Source organism: Calliphora vicina, chromosome 2 (genome assembly GCF_958450345.1).
Source record: "Calliphora vicina chromosome 2, idCalVici1.1, whole genome shotgun sequence".
Lineage (NCBI taxonomy): Eukaryota > Metazoa > Arthropoda > Insecta > Diptera > Calliphoridae > Calliphora > Calliphora vicina.
The window spans coordinates 127,770,156-127,791,060 of NC_088781.1; the positions used below are offsets into that span (position 1 = coordinate 127,770,156).

Here is a 20,905-nt window from a genome sequence, read left to right on the forward strand (position 1 = left end):
TTTTGGTTGTGTCTTGAAGTGCTGGGAGATTTTCTTTTGTTTTTTATTTTATTATATTTAAGGTGTTTTATATTTCTATATTTTGGTTTTGTACTAAAAAGACAAACAAAATTAACAGTTTTTTGTTAAAAATTTTTCTTTTTTTATTGAAAACAAAACAAAAGTAAAATTTCCAACAATAAATTGTTCGATTGTTTTCGTTATTTATTAAATAGTTGTGCATAATTATGCATTTTCATCAACACGCAGATATTATTGCTCGCAGCCACTTTATTTCGTTTCTGAAATATTTATTTCATTCCATAATTTTCTTGTCAATAATTTATAATTTTTATTAATTTCGTTTTTAAACCATTGTTTTCTGATGTTGTTGCTGTTGTTTTATATTTATTATTGGTATTAATTTGAATATTTTTCAGTATTTTTTTGTTAATTTGTTGTGGTTCAATTAGTTTGTGGTGTTTTGTCTGTGGCCAAATGGCCATATGAAAACACCTAAAACATATTATTTTATAAACATTTTTATATTTTCCAAAACTCCATGTTTATTTGTGGTTTTTGTCATAAATTCATCATCATGGAAAATTGTTTTGAAAGATGTTTTTTCCCATGTTTATAAACAATTTGTTTTATGTATGAGTTTGAGGTGTGTGAGTTTAAAATTTGGTTTGATTTGTTTAGTTTGCTTGGCTTTAGTTTAGTTTGTTTATGACGTTTTATGGTTTATTCGTTTTTTTCTGATTTCGAATTGATTTCATATTTTTGCCTACAATTTTCTAGTTTCTTTTTTTTTTGAATTGTTAAACCAATTGTTGTAAAGGCTTCCAAAATCAGCCTTTATATTGTATTCATTTACGGGTTATTCTATTGGTTTTGTTTCGCTGGTTTTGTTTAGTAGGGGAGTTTAAAGGTTGGGGGGTTTGAAAACAGTAAAACCTTGTTTATTAAAAAAATAAGATATTGTATAAATCGAAAGGAAATATTTTATTAAATTACTAATTTCAAATTTACATAAACTCTATAAAAATCATTCTAAATAAAGCTTGTAAAATGTATATGATATAAAATCTTGTATTGCTGTTCCCCTGATATTGGGCTTGTCACGACAAGCTTTTATATCATATAAATTCTATAATGTAATAAATAGTTTGATTAAAATGAAAATTTATTATAGTCTTTTTAGAGCATTTATATAAATCATTTCTTTGTCATTATTTTATTTTTTAGAGCTTCTTGAATATTTCGAATTTAAATTAGAATTTTCGAATATATTTTAAAAATTATATATTCAGATTATATATTGAAAATACTTTAAAATTCATGAAAATTTAGAATTTTTTTTTTCAAAATTTTTAAGTTCGAAATTGGAAGATGTAAAATATTGACCTCAAAAAAAACTAAAAATATTTTTTTATGAAACTTATACATTTAGAGATTATTTTAACAGTTTTTAAAAATTTTCGAACATACATATGTTCGAATTTTCGAATTTGCGAAAATAATATTTCATTCTCATTAGATTTTCATGATCTAGAGATTAGTTTAACAGTTTTAAAAAATAATCGAACATAACTTCGAATTTGATTTCGAATATTCGAATGTAATAAAACATTATCATCAGGTGCATGTATACGAAATTTCAGGATATATATCGTTACAATATAGATTATTTTGGATGAAAAAAGTCGAAAAGTCGTGAAGTACTTTTAGGTCGGTAAAAAAGTCGAACAATTTTTACGTTATCCCAAAAAAAGTCGATAGTTCAATTAACTAAAAAAAATTCGATAAAGTTATATCTCAAAAAAAAAAAATTGGAAAATTCGATTAAATAAAAAATTTCGAAAAGGTAGATTTTTTTTATTTATAAATTTTTTTTGTCAAAATTTTATAAAATTCGTTTTCTCTTCAATAAATCTAGCAAACATATATTGTTTACATTAAAATATGATGCAAAGTCGAAACGTCAAATTTTTGTTTAATGTATAGAATCCTAATATGCTGCGGTTTTTTAAAATTGTCGTTTTTTTGGACACTCTATTGCTGACGCTAACGATCTGGAAAATAAAAATAGATATTTTTTTTTAACAATTTTTTGTTAAAAACCTTAAGTAGTTGTTGACATTTAAAATTAAATAAAAGTCATAAATTATTAAAACTATCAACCACTCACTTTTAGAAAAAATTAATTTTTAATTTAAAAATGTGACAAATTTGACCCGAAGAACTTATGAAGGTTAACAAAAATTTAATCATTCAAAGGTTAATTGAATAATATTGTGAATTAATTCAACAATGAGTGAATTTTATACAATTAAAGCCAATGTAAGAAATAACCAAAATCAAACTTCTTTGTTTTTAAGTAAGATTATATTCAAGATATTTTGAAGAGTTGCTTTAATTTTTTGTATCAATTCGAAGTCGATTGAAATGCAATTTTTTCTAATACTTCCCTTTCGTTTTTGACATTGGAATTCCAGTCTTGTTTAATATTCCATTTGTAATTGAACAAAGTTCTTCTATTGGTCGTGTAGTTATGGACTATTGGGTTAATGGTTTTATTTTGGTATATAACACAGTACGACACTCAATATTAGACACGAACCGGATGATATACGTCTGAAACAATAAATTAAATGGAGAAAAACTGCGTTTTCATTTTTCATTTCGTGATCCTGTTTCCTTTTAAAAGGACTTAAAATTTTCAGAGGAGTACATTTTTAAAAAAAATGTTTTAAAATACTTCTGATCATCCTACTAAGTCAAATTTGGAGTCAAATGATGAAGAAGAGTTGTAAAATATTTCGTATTATTTTTAATTTATCCTGTAAGGATCATGCACATAGGAAATTTGGCATGTAGTATTCAATATTTGGATCTTTAACTCACTATTTTTTAAAAAAAAAATTATTGGAAATTTAAATGGATATTCAAGGATAAACATTTTAAAGGACATTTTTGACATCATTTGATCCTTACAGAATAAAATAAAGATAATACAAAATATTTTACAACTCTTCTTGTTCTTTTGACATACAATATGTCATTGTTGGAATAGCAGGAGTATTTTTAAATATTTTTTGAAAAATTTACTTCTTTGAAACTTTGAAGTCCTTAAAAAAGGACACAGGATTACGAAATGAAAAACTGAAAACACAGTTTTTCTCCATTAAATTTATAGTTTCAGACGTATATCATCCGGTTCGTGTCTAACGAATTTTTTCTCTATTTGTCGGACGGTGTAATCGATTTTGTGGATTTTATATCATTCAGTCTTTCCCTAACAATAATGATAACTGGATGTTTTGCCTGGACAAAATAATGGCTTTTTGGTGTGAGATATTAGATGTGGAAAAAGCCGGGTTTTTTAAGTATTTTTTTGTATGTATGGACTTAATTTTCAGTTGGAAACAAATAGAAGGCTTTATATGGTTGCAAGGGTATACTATAATTCCTCACAGAACTTTGTAGATTGATGTATGAGTTTATGAAATTTTATAAACGATACAAATAAGAAATTAATAGATATTAAACTGATTCTCGGAAGCCGTCCCTCTTCGATGGCTAGAGTTACTTATGAACTGATATTGATGGAATTTTAAACAGCTATTTTTGCTATAATAAAAGTTTGTGTGATTTGACTTTTGTTTAACAGAATTTATTTGTGCCAAATTTTGTATTGTTACGAAATTGTACTTGAATTCAAATATAACGATTTTAACGGCTGATTTAAAAGTAGCATAATGCTTTCAAATAACAGTGCTGTAAAACTGTAACATATCTGTGGGCATTATTAAATAAAAGCTTTCAGTTGATTTGATCGTAAGTTGGCAACGCTGTATTCGATTTCGAATATTCAGTTAAAGAACATTGTAGAAAGTACACCACAGATGGCGTATGTATTAGAAACCTCTAGACAGTTAAAGAGCTTTCTAGATTGTAATGCAGTGTTATAAATAGTGGCAGAGGTTGCAGTCGTGAGAGAGTTTATCAGAGACGCTTTTCGAATAAACATCATCTGAGTGCCTTAAAGTGTGTTGTTTTTTTTCAAGTAAATTCGTGTACATTAAAAATTGTGTCTGTAATTCTGAGAATTTATAAACCTGTATAAAAAAACATTGAGTGGCTATTTAATTCTGTGGTTGTTGTACATTTTAAATAAATAAAGAGTTGTTACAATTTTTAAACTACTAAACGGCTTTTATTTGCAATCAAAAGTATCCGGTTTATTTAAAGGAAATAAACTAGCGTTTTGAAAAGGTTAAAACGTAACAGTATTTATTGCTACACTTTAAGGAGAAGAACAAGTGATTGAAAGATATTTTTAGAGTGGGATATATGTGCATGAAGGCTAGTATTTTTATTGACCGATTCTCACAGAGTTCAGTAGCGATGTTTATATTTTAATACAACTTATTTATGTTGAATTTGGTGTCGATATAACCAAATTTGTATGGAGGCTAGTTGACAATTTTGAATAGGATTCGTTCTTGCGAAATGATTCACATATCAAATTTTATAAAAGTTGTCTCTATGTAAAACTTGGAAATATCGTGAGACAAACCGAAATCGTTAAATCTACGAAGAAAGTGATTCTGAGATTTTGGGTATTACAAACACTAGCACAAATATTATATTTTGAGAATCTGGCGCTTACACTCTCTCTAAGAGAAGCTAGGATTTTTGTATGTTGAGTTCTCACTTTTGTGTTTGGTGTGTTCTGTTTAAATCATGGCTTTTGTTTTCTAACTTATAATTAATTATTTGTTACCAAACACTACATCTTTGGGGCATGGTTGGTATATCTAGGTGAAAACTCCCATCTTGATGTCATGCTCCAAAGGTAAATATGGTGATCATGTGGTGGCTGTCGTTTAAAACCCGAGCGGGTAGAAGATCGTTGGTTATGTGACTGATATTTGTGCTGGTGACGAATTGTATAATTGTATTTTACTAGGTCAGGCACGGGTCTATGTCATCCATTGGGGGGTAAATTTTTATGTTTTGGTTTTGGGGGGAAATTTCCTTTTTTACCCCTCCTGGATCCGTTTCTATACTTGGTTTTGTTGTTGAATCAACAGGGCCATTAAATTCAGTGCTCAGAAAACGTACTGGAGCGGTGGCATTCGTGATATATTGGTTATTGCACTTGATTGTCAGTCAAGGTTTATGTGTGGAATCAGAACAAAACCCTTTGACTTTTATCGACAGGGAGCTTTTGAAGACAGAGATCATACATCGGAGTGGTTTACCAGGCCGGATACTACTGCTTTGATAATTCGATTTCGCTAATTGACTAGCTAACTATGATGCTAAGGATTAGATAGCCCGAGATCCCTAGCAACGTGTTTGAGCTTTGATCTGTACAGTCAGTGTACGAAAAGTTGCAAACTTTGTGTACCTTTCAAGTCACACAATAGCGGTGATAGATGCATTGATTCTATTCTTTGTTAGGACCATCTTAGGGTTAGGCCTTCGGCTAGATATCCACGTTAATCTTAGACACATCCTGTTCCCTTACACTATTCATCTAAGAAGTGCCTTTAACGAAGAGCACGAAAAAAATAATTCTTTTCGTTAAGTGTTTCGAAAGCATTTAAAAAATATTAACAAGAAAGTGATAAAATAGATTTCCATTGTCTGGAATTTCTTAACTTTTTTTTTTCTAATATTTCAGGTTTTACTGTTTTCTTTTACTGTTTAGTTCTTTTGGTTTAATTGCGTTTAGCTTTAAAATATGTTTATTTAGAGAATTTAAAGGAAATTTTTAAAGGATGTCTAAGGAATTTATAGGGAAGTTTTGCTTCGTTTTTTTTAATTCTGGAGTTTACTTATAATTTATATAAAAATTAATTTAATTTATTGATATTTAATGGCAGTATTTAATTTATTTCTTAAATTTTTTTGTTATTAAAAATTTGTGTTTTTATTTTAATAATTAAATAATTAATTATTCATTTATTTAATTTACTTTTTGTATTATTTAATGTTTTTTTCTAAGGAAACCGTGAATTTTGGGATGAAAAATGAAAATAAAATAAAAAAGTTTATTAAATAAATAAAATAAAGAAAACAAATTCCTCTAAAAAGATATAAAATTAATATAAAAAAATATATTATAAGAAAAGAAATATATAATTTTAACAAAATTTTTAAAAATCAAAATATTACAAATTTTTTTTTTATTTCTTTCTTTTAAATTCTTTTATTTTTTTTTGTTTAAAAAAACATTAAATAATTATTTATGTTAGTGAATTAATTAATTTTTTTTCCTAATATTTACAAAATTTTATTAAATTTCTTGTTTTTATCTAAGGGTGCCATTTTAATTAAAAACAAATGGAAGAATGTGATTTTCAATATTTTTTTTTTCTTGTTCTTGGGTTTAATGTTTCATTACGGGCGGGTTTCAATACGGAATGTTACAAAAAAAAATTATTAAAATTTTTAACAAAAGCAAAAGGTTAGTAGGAATGTTATTGTGTTTAAGAAATTTAAATAAATGGAGTTTAGTTTTAATGATTTTTAAGGATTTTATTTAAAGTTTTTTTTTGGTTTAATTAGTTTTGTTTAAGTTTGTTTTTTTGGTTTTCTTGTTTATTTTAATTTAAATTTAGGAAGAAAAAATTATTTATTTTTTTTTTTGGATTTTTTTAGTTTTACTCTTTTTTTGTTAAATTTTTTTATTTATTTAGTTTTTTTTTTAAATTTTTACGATTTTTTTGTTTAATAATTAATTTTCTCATTATTTAATTATTGTTTTAAGCGTGTTTTTTTAAGATTTTTTTTCGGTTTTTTTTTTGGGTATGTTTAGTTTTTTTTTTTGTTTTTTTTCTGGTTGTTTATTTAAAAATTTTCGTTATTAATTTAATAATTAACAAATTGATTTTGTGATAAAACCAATAACAATAACCACCTCTCTCATATAGCTACGAGACAATAATATGTGGTGCTGATAGTAGTACAGCTATTGTAGCTAATATTGTGAACATTGTGAATATGATAAGGCACAGTCTGTCAACGACCATAGCGGCAAATTTCCAATCATTGGCTATATCATTTTCTTCATCTTCTTTGCGAAGCTATTATACACACATATATATTTTGTTATATAAGGTATATAATTTAATCATAATTATAAATATATATATATAAGAGTTTTAATAAATATAATGTTTACAAATCATAAATTTTAGTGAGAGTTTTAAAGAGTTAGTTAATGTAAGGTCAAAGGTCAGAAATGTTTTTTATTATTTATTTGTTTTTTAAAAGAAAGAAATGAAGAGTTTAAATTTGAAAATTAATGTGAAAGATAATAAGAGGTGAGTTGTAGTTAAATATCGTTTAAAAAAATATTTATATATAGGAAAATTAATTTTGTTACAAAAAAGGGTTCAGGTTTTGCAGTGCTGGCAGAGGAATACTACACAATTTAAAATACTTTTCAAGTCTCTTTTTTTTATTTTTAAAACAAGGTTTTTTGTTATCTTTAATTTAAGCAAATTTTATAGGAATCAAATGACTAGACCAAAAATGAGATGGATTTTTGGAATGTAGTTTTAAATATGCCAAAGTTGATCACTTCTGGAGTACACAGCATTCTTAATGATCAGACGTTTATAAATGAGACAATATTAAACCAAAGTCCAGATAGTAGTGCTAATAATGTCACTTTTTGAATTTTCTCTAGTAATAACATAGAACAAGAGATTCGATTGGAAACTCTCTAGTCAAAGACCTAACTCAGTTGTCAAAAACCTAAGTGGTGACAATGTATTTGAAAAAAAAAACTATGTGAAGACAAAAACAAGTAATAGAGCTATATTGGGTTGTGCCGAATATTTTGAAATTTTTTTTTTTTTTTTAATAAAAATAATTTTTTCAAAAATAGTTTTTTTTAAAATTTTTTTTAATTGTTTAAATTTTTTTTTTTTTAATTTATTAGTGATAAAAAATTAATGACAAACAAATTTTTTTTGTTGAAAAAAAAATTCGGGTTAAAAAATAATTTTCCCGACTATTACCCATTGTAGGTCCAACTTAATATGGCTTTATTTATCTCAGTCATTTGTAGGCCGATTATCTCGATTTTAAATAGCAACCGAACCGGGTCTATAGTGTATATATTGATGTATGAATCATGTATGTAAGTTATTTGGGGGCTACGGAAATTTGATTTGAACGTAGAGACGGATATGGCTATATAGACTCCGCTATGTATAACAATCGAGAATATATATACTTTGTCGGGTCGCATATGAAAAATGAAGAAACTACAAATTTTCTTTTTATATAGGGGTTATATGGAGGCTTATGTCAAGTTGGGTCCTCATTTTCTGAGGGGGTCCTTCTTTAAGGACTAGGGGAAAATCTTGTTCGATTTGTACCATAATTTACAGTATAATTTTAGAGTACTTAGAACTAATTAGTGCAGAAATTTTATCAGAATTGACACATAATCAACATATTTATGATTGCTCAAACAGTATTGTAGGGGACCTTTATATGGGGGCTAGGTAAAATCAAGTAACAAACAAATCTTATCAACATAGAGTAGTTGTGGAATATTTTAGCCAGATAGCTCCTTTAGTTTGATACCTATTTTGTTCTTAACAGATGGACAGATGGACGGTCATAGCTAGATCGTCTTAGAATTTCATAAGGACCAAGAATATTGTTACGAAATTGTACTTGAATTCAAATATAGCGATTTTAATGGCTGATTTAAAGTTGCATAATGCTATTTGAAAGCAGTGCCTCTCAAACTGTAACATATCTGTGGGCATTATTAACATTGAATAAAAGCTTTGAGTTGATCATTGATCATAAGTATGGCAACGCTTAATGTTTTCTAGCTTTGACAGTTGAGGAACATTTTAGAAAGTTCACCAGAGATGGCGTATGCTCTAGGCTTAGAATATACGAGCTTTGAGAGTTAAAGAGCAATCTAGAGTGCAGATGGCAGTGTTATAAATAGTGGCAGAGGTTGCAGTCGTTAGTTTAGTTTATCAGAGACGCTTTTCGAATAAACATCAATTGAGTGCCTTAAAGTGTGCTGTATTTTTCAAGTGAATTCGTGTACATTATAAAGTGTGTCTGTATTTCTGCGAATTGATAAACGTGTATAAAAAACATTGAGTGACTATTTAATTCTGTTGTTGTACATTTTAAATAAATAAAGAGTTGTTGCAATTTTCAAACTACTAAACAGCTTTTATTTGCAATCAAAAGTATCCGGTTTATTTAAAGGAAATAAACCAGCGTTTTAAAAAGGTTAAAACGTAACAATATTTATGACTGCTCAAACAGTACTCCGGGAAGTCATATTGCTCATTTTAAATACCAAACAAACCTTATCAACACAGAGTATACCGTAAAAATGTTAGCCAGCAAGCTCCTTTAGTTTCAACAGACAGACATACGGACGGATATAACTAGATCGTCTCAGAATTTCATATGGGATGTATGCCTTAAAAATTCGGGATTGACAATAGATGGCATATCTTTTGATCGCAGTTTTTGTTTTTAATAACTTATATGTCATTTTGAAGGGTACATATCTGTCATTTGTTCTCACTTACTTACTGAACATTATAGTATTTTTTTGCTTCGAAAATGTCGAATTTTGTACCAACGAATAGTAATATCCGGGAAGGTTTTCTTTACTTTTTCAGTTTGAAAAAAGTGCCGCTGAAGCTTACCGTTTGCTAACCAAAGCTTATGGTGAATGTGTTAAATCGGTTTCAACGTGAAATAAATCGTTTGTTCGGTTCAGAAGTGGTGATTTTGACACGTAATACAAAGATCGCCCAGGCCAGCCAAAAAAGTTTGAAGACTAAGAATTGGAGGCATTAGACTCCATGGAGATTGTTTTTAAACTCACCAGCAACTTGCAAAATCATTGGGAGCTACTTAGGCAGCAATTTAAAAACGTTTACGAGCAGCAAGATTTATCCAAAAACAGGGAAATTGGGTACCATACGAATTAAAGCCGAGATAACTTGAAACGCGATTTTACCTGACCGAAATGATGCTTGAACGCTATAAAAGAAAATCATGTTTGCACCAAATTAAGTGCAGCCTCGACACCAAAGCCAAATATCCATTGCGCTAATTGTATTTGGTGGGACAGTAAGGTTCCTACCTATTATGAGCTGCTGAAATCTGTATAGATCAACACAGGGAACCTGTACCGAATGCAATTGATTAGCCCAGAATATGGGGACAGATATGTAACTGTAATATTCCATCATGACAATACTCAACCGCTTTATAGACCAGATCTTGCATCGTCCGACTACTATTTGTTTCAATCGAAGCAGAAAGCTCTCTCTGTGATAGGCTTATCTTTGGAACAGAGTATTCTATATTGGCTTGACTCGTTCTTAGCCTCAAAAGATAAGCATTTCTTTTGGCTCGGAATCCATTTGTATCCAGAAAGATGGGAACAGTTTATAGCTAACAATGGCCAATCCTTTGAATAGGTTTATATTGTACAAATGTCATTCGCCCAATATACAAAAAACTTTTTCTAGTGAACTGCCTTTTTCCTTTTTATAAAAATATGTATATTTTATATATAAGATATCCAAATATATAAGATTAATGCTCGTACTAGACCGTCATTTAAGATTATTGTTCATACGAGTATTTTTGACCGATTAGTTCATCGAAATTTTTGGCCAAAAAATACAATTGTTTATAATACAAAAAACTTATTGAATTGAGTAAACCGTTAAATGATGAATGTAGACTTGATCAATATAATAATCTTACATTAGGGAGAATCCATATCAAAACGGACAGAAAAATGCTATTTTCGGATTGGACATTTTCGATTTTAATGAATTTTACCACGGAGAAAATATCGCGATTTCAAAAATATAGCGATTTGAAAATTTAAAAATTTGTTAAAATTGTCTAAAATTATATACAGATAATTGCCCATAACTTCGAAGTTACTCAAAGTCTAAAATAATTTTTGATTCCATTTTAAAAGCAAAGATATTATTCTTAAAATGGTGTGAATAAAATTGTTTACTTCCGAAAGGTTAAAGGTCAAATTTCAGACCTTTAACCTTAATGGTACGAGGTCACCGAAACTCTCAACTATATTAGTGAAAAATAATTTCGATGGAGTCTAGATTATTTCAGGAGTTATAAATAAAAACGTTATTAACAGTACGTTTTTTCATATAAATTCATATTAAAATTTAAGCAAATAGAAAACAGAACACTTGGTTGGTTGGTTGGTTTACATGGTAGTTCACTACGTGCGAACAATCAAGTAGAGTCGAAGGGACCCCGTTTTGATGAGACCACACCACTCGTCAGATGTATTGTCGTTTACATCGCAATGTAACTAAAAAGTGCTAGCTAGACCCAACCTGTAGCTGTGAGATATCTTAGTAGGTCATTGAGTTTAGACTCGGCTACCTCACCAAGGTTGGTCAATGTATAGTTGCCCACGAATTTATGTCTCTTGACACTCAGAGCTGGGCATTCGCAGAAAAGGTGGAAAGTCGTTTCCTCCTTTTCCCTATCCTTACAACTGCGGCAATGGTCGTTAAAGGGGAGTACCAGGCAATTTGCGTGCTTGCCTAACGCCCAGTGTCCCGTTAATACTGCCATCAACTTAGATATATCCCTTCTATTCCGGGTTATCAGTTGCATAGTGCGTTTTTCGTTAAAAGATGGCCACATCAACATGGCTACCCTACATGTGTCTAAATTACGCCATCTATTCTCCGCCTTTGTAAGAAAATGTCTGAAGATGATACCTTTAATAGTCCCCAGTGGAATTGCTACTGAGACCGCATTGGAGATATCTAAGGCAGATCCCATTCTGGCTAGTTCGTCTGCCTGTTCATTACCGTAGTGGTCCCTATGCGCAGGTACCCAAACCAAAGTAATATCAGATAGACGACCTAGCCTTGACAGAGAGTTCTTACATTGCCTAACTAGTGAAGATGAATTTGTGTAGGCATTCAGCGAGAGAAGTGCCGCCTGACTATCGACAAAAATACCTATATTGCCGCGGGTGTTATGATCAAGTAGTATATTGCAAGCTGCCATGATTGCAAAAATTTCCGTCTGGAAAACACTACACTCATTCGGAAAACGATACGAAATACCTAACTCGGGTTCGTCACAGAAGACGCCAGAACCAACACCACAGCTCATTTTCGAACCGTCTGTATATATCCTAGTGTCATATTTGTACACGAGATTACCCATACCCCACTCACTCCTGGAGGGGATTAAGACCTTGAATACCCTATTAAAATCTGTAGATGGAGTAATATAGTCAGATGGTTGGAGAACGATCGAAGGCAACTGGCTCAAAATCCCCGCGTGCCCATATGTTCTCGATCTCCAACAGCCAGATGCTCGAAGTCTCACTGCGCTACAGGCAGAGGTGGCCATTATGTGAAGGTCTATTGGCACAAGGTGCAATATAGTGTTCAGTGCCTCTGAAGGACTAGTTCTTAGTGCGCCGGTTATACCAATGCATGCTGATCTCTGGAGTTTGTATAGTTGGTCTACGACATACTTCCTTTTAGTTGCAGTCCACCATACAAGAGATCCGTAAGTAAGAATTGGACGTACTATAGCCGTATACATCCATTTAACTATGCTGGGACTAAGTCCCCATTTTCTACCAAACATCTTACGACAGGTATAATAGGCCACCATAGCCTTTTTTACCCTATGTTGAGTATTTAGCTTCCATGACAATTTAGAGTCCAGTATAATACCTAGATATTTTGCATTATTTGAAAGGGGGATTTCGCAGTTTTGCAACCGTGGAAGTTTGAAGCTTGGAATCTTGGTCTTTGTTGTGAAAAGTACGAGTTCCGTTTTGCTTGGATTCACCCCAAGACCACTTGCCGTGGCCCAGTTATCGAGCAACCCTAAAGCAGTGGACATAATATCACTGATCACGTCCGGAAACAGACCTGATACGAGTATCACCACATCGTCCGCATAAGCGACAACTTTTATCCCTTTTCTGTCTAGATCAATGAGAATCGAGTTAATAACGATAAGCCACAGTAGTGGAGAGATCACCCCACCCTGTGATGTGCCTCAGCCAACTTGCTTAGACTTGACGCTATTACCAAGATTTGCTGTAACTATTCTTGATTTCAGCATGTTTACTAACCAGTTATTGATATATTCTTCAACGTCTAGGTCAGTAAGAGCTTGCTGAATTGCAAGAGTGGTAACATTATTGAAAGCACCCTCTATATCCAGAAAGGCTGCCATTGTATATTGTTTAAATTCGAGAGATCTCTCTACAACTCTTACGACCTCGTGCAGAGCTGTCTCTGTAGAGCGGCCCTTAAGGTAGGCATGATGACTATTAGAGAGCCGTGTCGTACCCTCTAGGCGATGCCTAATGTGAGCGTCAATGAGTCTTTCCAACGTTTTAAGCTGGAAAGATGAAAGACTAATTGGACGAAAGTCCTTCGCCTTCTCATGACTTCTTTTTCCAATTTTGGGAATAAAAACGACCTTAACTCTCCTCCAGTTAACCGGAACGTGATTGAGGGAGAGACAGAGCGTAAAAATTCTATGAAGCCAGGGATTGATATGCCTTTTTGCACTTTGTAGCATCTTTGGCAATATACCATCCGGCCCGGGTGACTTGAAAGGTGCGAAACTGTCAATCGCCCATGATATCCTGTCATAGGAGATGATATAACTATCGATATTGAATAGAGTCCTACCTTCCCTCTCAATATCCGTAGCAACATCCTTACAGCCTGGGAAATGAGTATTTAGTGACTCTGCTGAGGATTCAGACCAGGAGTCATCCTTCCTTTTGATATAAGTAGTATTGGATTGCCCCTTGGCTAGAATTCTACTAAGTCTTGCAGAGTCTTTTGTATTATCTATAGATTCACAGAAGCTTCTCCATGAGTTTCTTTTTGCGACTACTATAGCTTTCTTGTAGGCTTTCAATTGATCACGATATGGTTGCCATGATTTACTATTGTAGCTAATGTTAAAGGCCCTACGAGTTTCCCTACGTAGTTTAGATAGCTCAGAATTCCACCATGGAGGGAAGCTTTTCTTAGCCTTAGTGACTGGACAGGAAACTTCGAAAGCCTTGACTAAAGTTTTACTAAAGTTTTCCTCTATTTTCTCAAGACCAGTTAACAGTTGAATCAATTTCAATTTATGTGGTAAATCAAAAGCGCTTAAATTTTTATATCAATTTATATGAAAAAACGTACTTTAAATAACGTTTTAATTTATAACTGAACTAATCGAGTCTCCATATATAAATTTTTTTCTATAGAAGTACTTTTCTGTAGAAGTACATTTCCTGCAGAAGTACTTTACCTGTGAAAGTATTTTTCCTATAAAAGTACCATTTTCATATAAAGGTACTTTTTGTATTTGAAACCCCATTTCTATACAAGTACTTTTTCTATAAAACATAATTTGTTTAGGTTTAAAGTATCTATTACCCCCACAAAATTTCCATACAAAATTTGTGTTATTAACTTTTGAGAAATTTAAAAAACTGTTTATAATGGGGGTTGAAGTTGTCTTGAATTGTTGGATGACATCTAATAATTTTTAGTTTCTCTTAAAATATTTAGTACCAACTATATTGATAAAACTACTCTCGGACAATTCCGATATTTACTATTCCTTAAACCAGCACCACAAAACTGAACCGTTTTTGTCCAGAATTAAACTAAAATTAAATGCTAAACTTACCTGATCCGTGATGAAACGTATTTCCTTTAATATTAAACTTAATTCATATTCCGTTTGTGTTTTTATACATGTATGATGCGTTACAGCATCCGGCATTCGGGTACTACCTATGGGACCTATGCTACCATCATCACCTTGTCTACATTGGTAGCCGCAGAAACAGAAAAAAAGAGAGTATTTTATTAATTTATAAGCAACATTAAAACAAAACTCAACAACTATAATAAAAAAAACCCAAATTAAATACCCATAAACTGTACGATAAAATGCTGGATTATGAGGCAGTGTGCCACCGGGAGTCATGGGGCGTACATTGCGAAAATCATCATCAATATCCAAAACATTGGCCAGTAATGATTTCGAGGAGCTAGATTGAAAAAGAAAATTTAATATTTTAATACATTTTTTGGGGGGGAAAATCAAATTTAAATTTATTATTTATTAAGCAATTAGTTTACCGCTCTTTTAGTTCCACATCGGATAAGATTTGATGTTTTCTCTCCGATGATGTATCCGAACAGGGGGTTGATGAGAAATCCAATATTATGGGTCTACCTGGTCGATGCATGCGTAAGATCCAGGGCAACCAGCATAGAAATACCACACGTATCTATGCATGCCGGCCATTTTTTTTTTGTTTTATAAATTTTAAATCAATTTAAGAAAATATATATAAAATATTAGTAAAACAAATTTCTTTAGTAAATTTTTAAGCAATTTGTTGGATGATTTTCTATTTCTGTTTTTTGTTTAGTTTTTAGTAATAAAATGAATTTTGTTGGTGATTATTATTTTAATATTCTCATACGCGATAGTTGTAAAGCAGTTTTGTTGCCTGTTTCTTTCTCATAAATAGTTTTAAGGTCAGTTTTTTGGGTTAAGATAGAGTTTAGAGTAGTTTTGTTAGTAGTAGCAATATGTTTTAAACATTCATGCAAGTTAGTTTGTTATTTTTTTAAGTTTAGAATATTTACAATTACAAGATTAGGCCTACAAACAGTTAGAAAAAGGCGTTCGGATTTATTAGTTACTTTAAGAGATGTAAGATTTTTGCTGAAAATTTATTGAATTTTTACCCTAATTTCAGTTTTATTCTCTTGATACACACAGATTTTTCAGTAATTTTATACCACAAAGTATTTTTAACAATATTTCAGTTGATATCATTAATTTTAAATTTAATAAAAACCATGAGAATATAAATGCCAGCTATGTATTGTATTTATGCAGAGTTTTTGACAATAATACATTAATTAAAAATAAATAAGTACATATATGCATCAATATGATTGACACTTTGATAAAATATACAACAAATACATACATTTGCATACAGTTTCATGCATTATAAATTGTGACCTCATGAATCCATGAAATCAGTATTAAAAGCATTAATTTTGAAATGAAAAAAAAACAAATGTTCGCCACTACAAATTTTGTAGAGTTATTTGGTTTATCTGTATTGTTTATTCGTTGACCTTTTTCTTTTATATATTAAAAGTATATAGTTCAATTTGTATATAGTATTTTGTCAATATAACAATAACAATTATATGGTTGAAAACTTGTCTGAGAACTTGCAGCAGCAGCAGCAGTAGCAATAGCTTGTACTTGCAATATCATCATTCGTTTTGCATAACAACTGTGTTCAGGTTTCTTTACATGTTCTGTTGCATCACATTTCAATTTGGTTTTAATTATGGATTTAATATTACTCTTTTGTCAGACAGTGATTCAGAAAAATTCAATATGTCAGACGAAATATTGATATATTTAAAAAAAAAAAACAAGTAAGAGAGCTATATTCGGCTGTGCCGAATCTTATATACCCTTCACCAAATTATACTTTAAAATAAATTTTTTTAAATATTTTTAGGCAAACAAATTTTATTTTTTTTTAATTGTTTTTAAAATTTTTTTTTTTTCGAAATTGTTTTTTTATTTTTTTTCAAAAAATTTTTTAAAATTTTTTTTTGAAAAAAAAAATTTATGACAAACAAATTTTTTTGATGAAAACAAAATTCGGGTCAAAAAATATTTTTCCCGATTTTGAGCCATTGTAGGTCCAACTTACTATAGCCTTATCTACATCGTTGCAATGGACTTTGAAATATCTATCATTAGATATCCATATTGTCTATATTATTGACTTAGTAATCCATATATAGATCAAAAATAGGTAAAAAATCGAGGTTGTCCCGGTTTTTTGCTCATATCTCCGTTATTTATGGACGGATTTTGCTGATTTTAAATAGCAAACTTCCCGAAAGCATGTCTGACGGAATTATTGAAGATTTGGATCCCGAAGATATCTGGGGTCTTAAGAAAATTGATTTCAACTAACAGACGGACATACAGACGGACATGGCTTAATCGACTCCGCTATCTATAAGGATCCAGAATATATATACTTTATAGGGTCGGAAATGAAAAATGTAGGGGTATAAATGTAAGGGTATAAAAATATTAGTTCTGAAGAAATTCTTTAAAATAAATAAAAAGGGAATAGTTCTTTAAAAGTACTTTTTGTGAAAGTGTTTTTTCAAAATTGTAGTTTTTCATAAAATATTTTTGTTTTTGCTTATTTCATTTAGAAAAGTTATATTTTAGAAAAATATAATTTTTGAAAATGTACTTTTTTAGTAATAGTACTATTGTCGGAACAGATACCACGTAGATAGTACTATTTTAGTAAATGTACTTTTTTTAGTAAAACTTCTTATTTAGCTAAAGTAACATTTTTAAAGTACTTTTTTTAGTTAAAGTTATTTTTTAGTGAAAGTTATTTTTTAGTTAGAGGTAAAAGTACTTTTTAGCAAAAGTATTTTTTAAGAAAAATTACTTTTCAGAAAAAGTACTTTAATGAAAATAATTTTTTTGCGAAAATTTTTTTTTTCAAATAAGTAATTTTTCGTAAAAAATATTTCTTTTTGAAAGTACTTTTTCTAAAAAGTAAATTTTCTTAAAAGTACTTTTTTTGCTAAAATTTTTTCTTAAAAAGTACTTTTACTATAGTAATAAAATAATTTCACTAAAAAGTACTTTTATTTAAAAAATTTACAAAAAAATATGTTTTTCTAAAAAAGTACTTTTACTAAAAAGGCGATGGTAATTGGGCTAAGTCCCATAAAGTTAAAACCAACGTTTTTGCCGATCACCTAGAGACATTGTTTACGCCTAAAAGTTCTAACTCAGTCATAAATTTACTAGCTATTGAAGTCCTCGTTAGTTGCTTAATGATAATTCGGTTCTCATCCTTAACTTCAGCAATCAAAAAACTGAAAACAAAATAATTCTCTGGCATGCACAAAATTTCAGGAAAAATTATTCGTTAGCTACCAACATCTGACCTTAAACTAGTTTTATTAATTTTCAATTCAATCTTGTTAACTGGTTTCTACCCTAAATCATGGAAAATATCAGAAATAATTATGAAACCTAGGCCAGTTAAGGACGCTAGGCAAGTATCGTCTTATCGCCCGATAAGCCTACTTTCAATGTTATCAAAGGTCTTTGAGAAGATATTTTAAATAAACAAATTCCACATAACTCCCGAAAGAATCATGTCATCATAGAATAGATTCATTGCACAGTTATTCTTTTGATGACAAACACTATTGCTCGTCACTATTCGTAGACATTTCACAAGTCTTTGACAAAGTCTGGAAAAATGTAACCTATAAAATAGGATCCTTGGTACCCTTAAATACCCACATGTTACCGCGAAATTGTTTATTAGATCGTTCATTTGTGGTAATGTATAAAGATCACATCTAATACTCAAGAAAAATCGCAGCAGGAGTTACCTGGGGTAATAACTTTGTCCTCTCAGAAATACCCACAAATAACCTGATACACACGTTAACTTTTGCAGATGATAAAGAGTTTATAAGCGTACATAAAAATCTAGTAATTACTTCCTGCCTGCAGGCTCATATTAAAGAACTCGAAAATTAAAAGTTAATCCAACAATAGCTTAAACTTAAAAATTTACAGCTTCAGTGGCTGCTTTGTCCCCATTTTGCTCTCAACCTAAACAACCAGGTTCTACTCTACTATGGGGGACAGCTATTGATTCTAATATAGAGAAATAACAAAGACGACAAAATTAAATATGTATATTGCGACTAATTACTGGTGAGCTAATATTCCATTTGTTCGCGACAAAGTAAAAACCTTATGCTCAAAATATATACGAAAACTGGAAACTCATCAAAATTCTCTTGAACAGGATCTACATTTTCCTTAATAAGAAAGATCCAATAAATAAATTAGAAGACACAAAAATGTACTTTTACCAAAATAGAACTGTTACAATAAAAGTACCTTTTAAAAAGCATTTCATAAAAAGTACGTTTGCGAAATAGAACAAAACATTTTTTTAGTAAAAATGTACAAAAAAATATATTTCAAAGAAGTAATTTTCAAAAAATGCGTGGTTTTAAAAAGTGACTACTGGGTGATTACTTTTGTCCCACCTTGTAAAAAAGTAAGTAGTTTTTTTTTAAAAAAAGTACTAATTTTCTTTTAAAATAATATAAAAACTACGTCATAACTACTTGCCTTGTTAAAAGTTAAAAAACATTGTTAAAAAGTTTTATAAAAACATAAAAGTACTTTTTTTAAAAAAATAATTAAAAAAGTACTTTTCGTAAGTACTTTTCTATAAAGTACATACAAAATTATTATTCCAAAAAAAGTTTTTTTTATAAATTTGGAAAAAACTTTTTATTGAAAATTTATTAAAAATGTGTTCTTCAAAGAAACTGTTTTTAAATATCGTTTTTCAAAAACTTTTTTTAAAAATGCATAATTACTTTTTCTTAAGTAAATGTTGGGACTACAGGTAAAATAATAAATTTAACAATAAAATATTTAAACCATAATGATTAAATTACCTTAAATTGCCAACTAGTAATTCTCATTTAGTTTATAATTATTTTTTTGTTTGTAAGTAACGAAAAATTTACACACTGAAAGGGCAGTTCATATGAGATAGAATTTGACAACCACTTGATATTAATTTATCAAAGTCGATTGATACAAATCGGTAACCAGTTTTTTTTTTTGTTCTGTTCAGTACAGGGGCTTCGGCCGACTGTTCAATACAGGAGCCTCGGCTAATTGTCAACCTAGTCTAAAATATCTATCTAAATCTAAAATATCATAGTTTTAATTATAACCCTATTCTGTGCCAACGAAACGCATCAACAGAAATCCGTAGCTACTGCTTGTGACAAACTGCTTAGTTAGTGAATCGTACCAATACATCGTACCGCCGACGATTATTGAAATCTCGAAGAATCCGAGTTACGCATCACCAGAACCGTCTACATCCGAACGTAGTAACCATAATAAACCGATACTGTACCAACGAACAATGGACATTTTTGGTCACTTTCGGATCAAAAATCTGTATTTTTGTAAGATTTTTTTTCTGTTGATTAGGTGGGACTTTAATTTTTATTTTCGAACATAAAAATCGAATCATTATGAAGAAAGTTATGAACGCTTAAAAATATATTTTTTTGTTTTATTTTTTGATTTTTATATAAAATTTAGATGTTAAGACAAGTAAAATAAGTGTTTTTATGTATTTGCTCATTAAATTTATAGGTCTTGCTGAGTACATTAGAAATTGTGTCAAAATATGTCAGAAACACCATCAAATTCAGAAGTTATTCTAAAAAACCGTTTTCAGTGATGTTCGTCAACTTGTGCAACTGTAACTTAGTCAGTTTCTATTTATTTTGATATGAAAGCTTATACAAATTTATATCAATGTATAAAGAAAATTTATTTCTTAACAAAACATGGTTTTAATTTTTTAAATCGCATGAAAATTGTAAAAGTTATTCAACTTTTCACTAACACCTTTTAAGTATTTTTAATATTTGTACAGTTTTTAATTTTCAAGGTAAATTTTTTCGATTTTTTTCCAAAAAGGTTTATTAACTTTTGCAAATATAAACCGATTTTCACAAATGATATCTCGTTTATTTACATATAAAATTGACTTTGAAACACTGTGCAAAAAAAAAAAATAGGTTTTCAAAGAAAAAAATTAAAATAATTATTGTTGAATTTGAAAAATTACGAAAAAGATAAAACAATATGCGAAACTTTTTAAAAAAAACTTACATAATTTCTTGGAATGTGCATTTTATGCATA

At 29.8% G+C, this 20,905-nt stretch overlaps 1 protein-coding gene across 1 annotated transcript in view; it reads right to left on the reverse strand.

Annotated features, from left to right (window-relative positions):
- Positions 1 to 6,772: 6,772 nt before the first annotated feature.
- nAChRalpha5 (nicotinic Acetylcholine Receptor alpha5) overlaps positions 6,773 to 20,905 on the reverse strand; it is a 126,884-nt gene continuing 112,751 nt past the window's right edge. Inside the window, exons 8-11 of the mRNA XM_065501426.1 lie at positions 15,192 to 15,343; positions 14,981 to 15,100; positions 14,734 to 14,872; positions 6,773 to 7,079 (exon numbers count right to left, since the gene is read on the reverse strand). Coding sequence (XP_065357498.1) covers positions 6,927 to 7,079; positions 14,734 to 14,872; positions 14,981 to 15,100; positions 15,192 to 15,343 — 564 coding nt within the window. The 3' untranslated portion in view covers positions 6,773 to 6,926. The remainder of the gene's footprint in view (positions 7,080 to 14,733; positions 14,873 to 14,980; positions 15,101 to 15,191; positions 15,344 to 20,905) is intronic.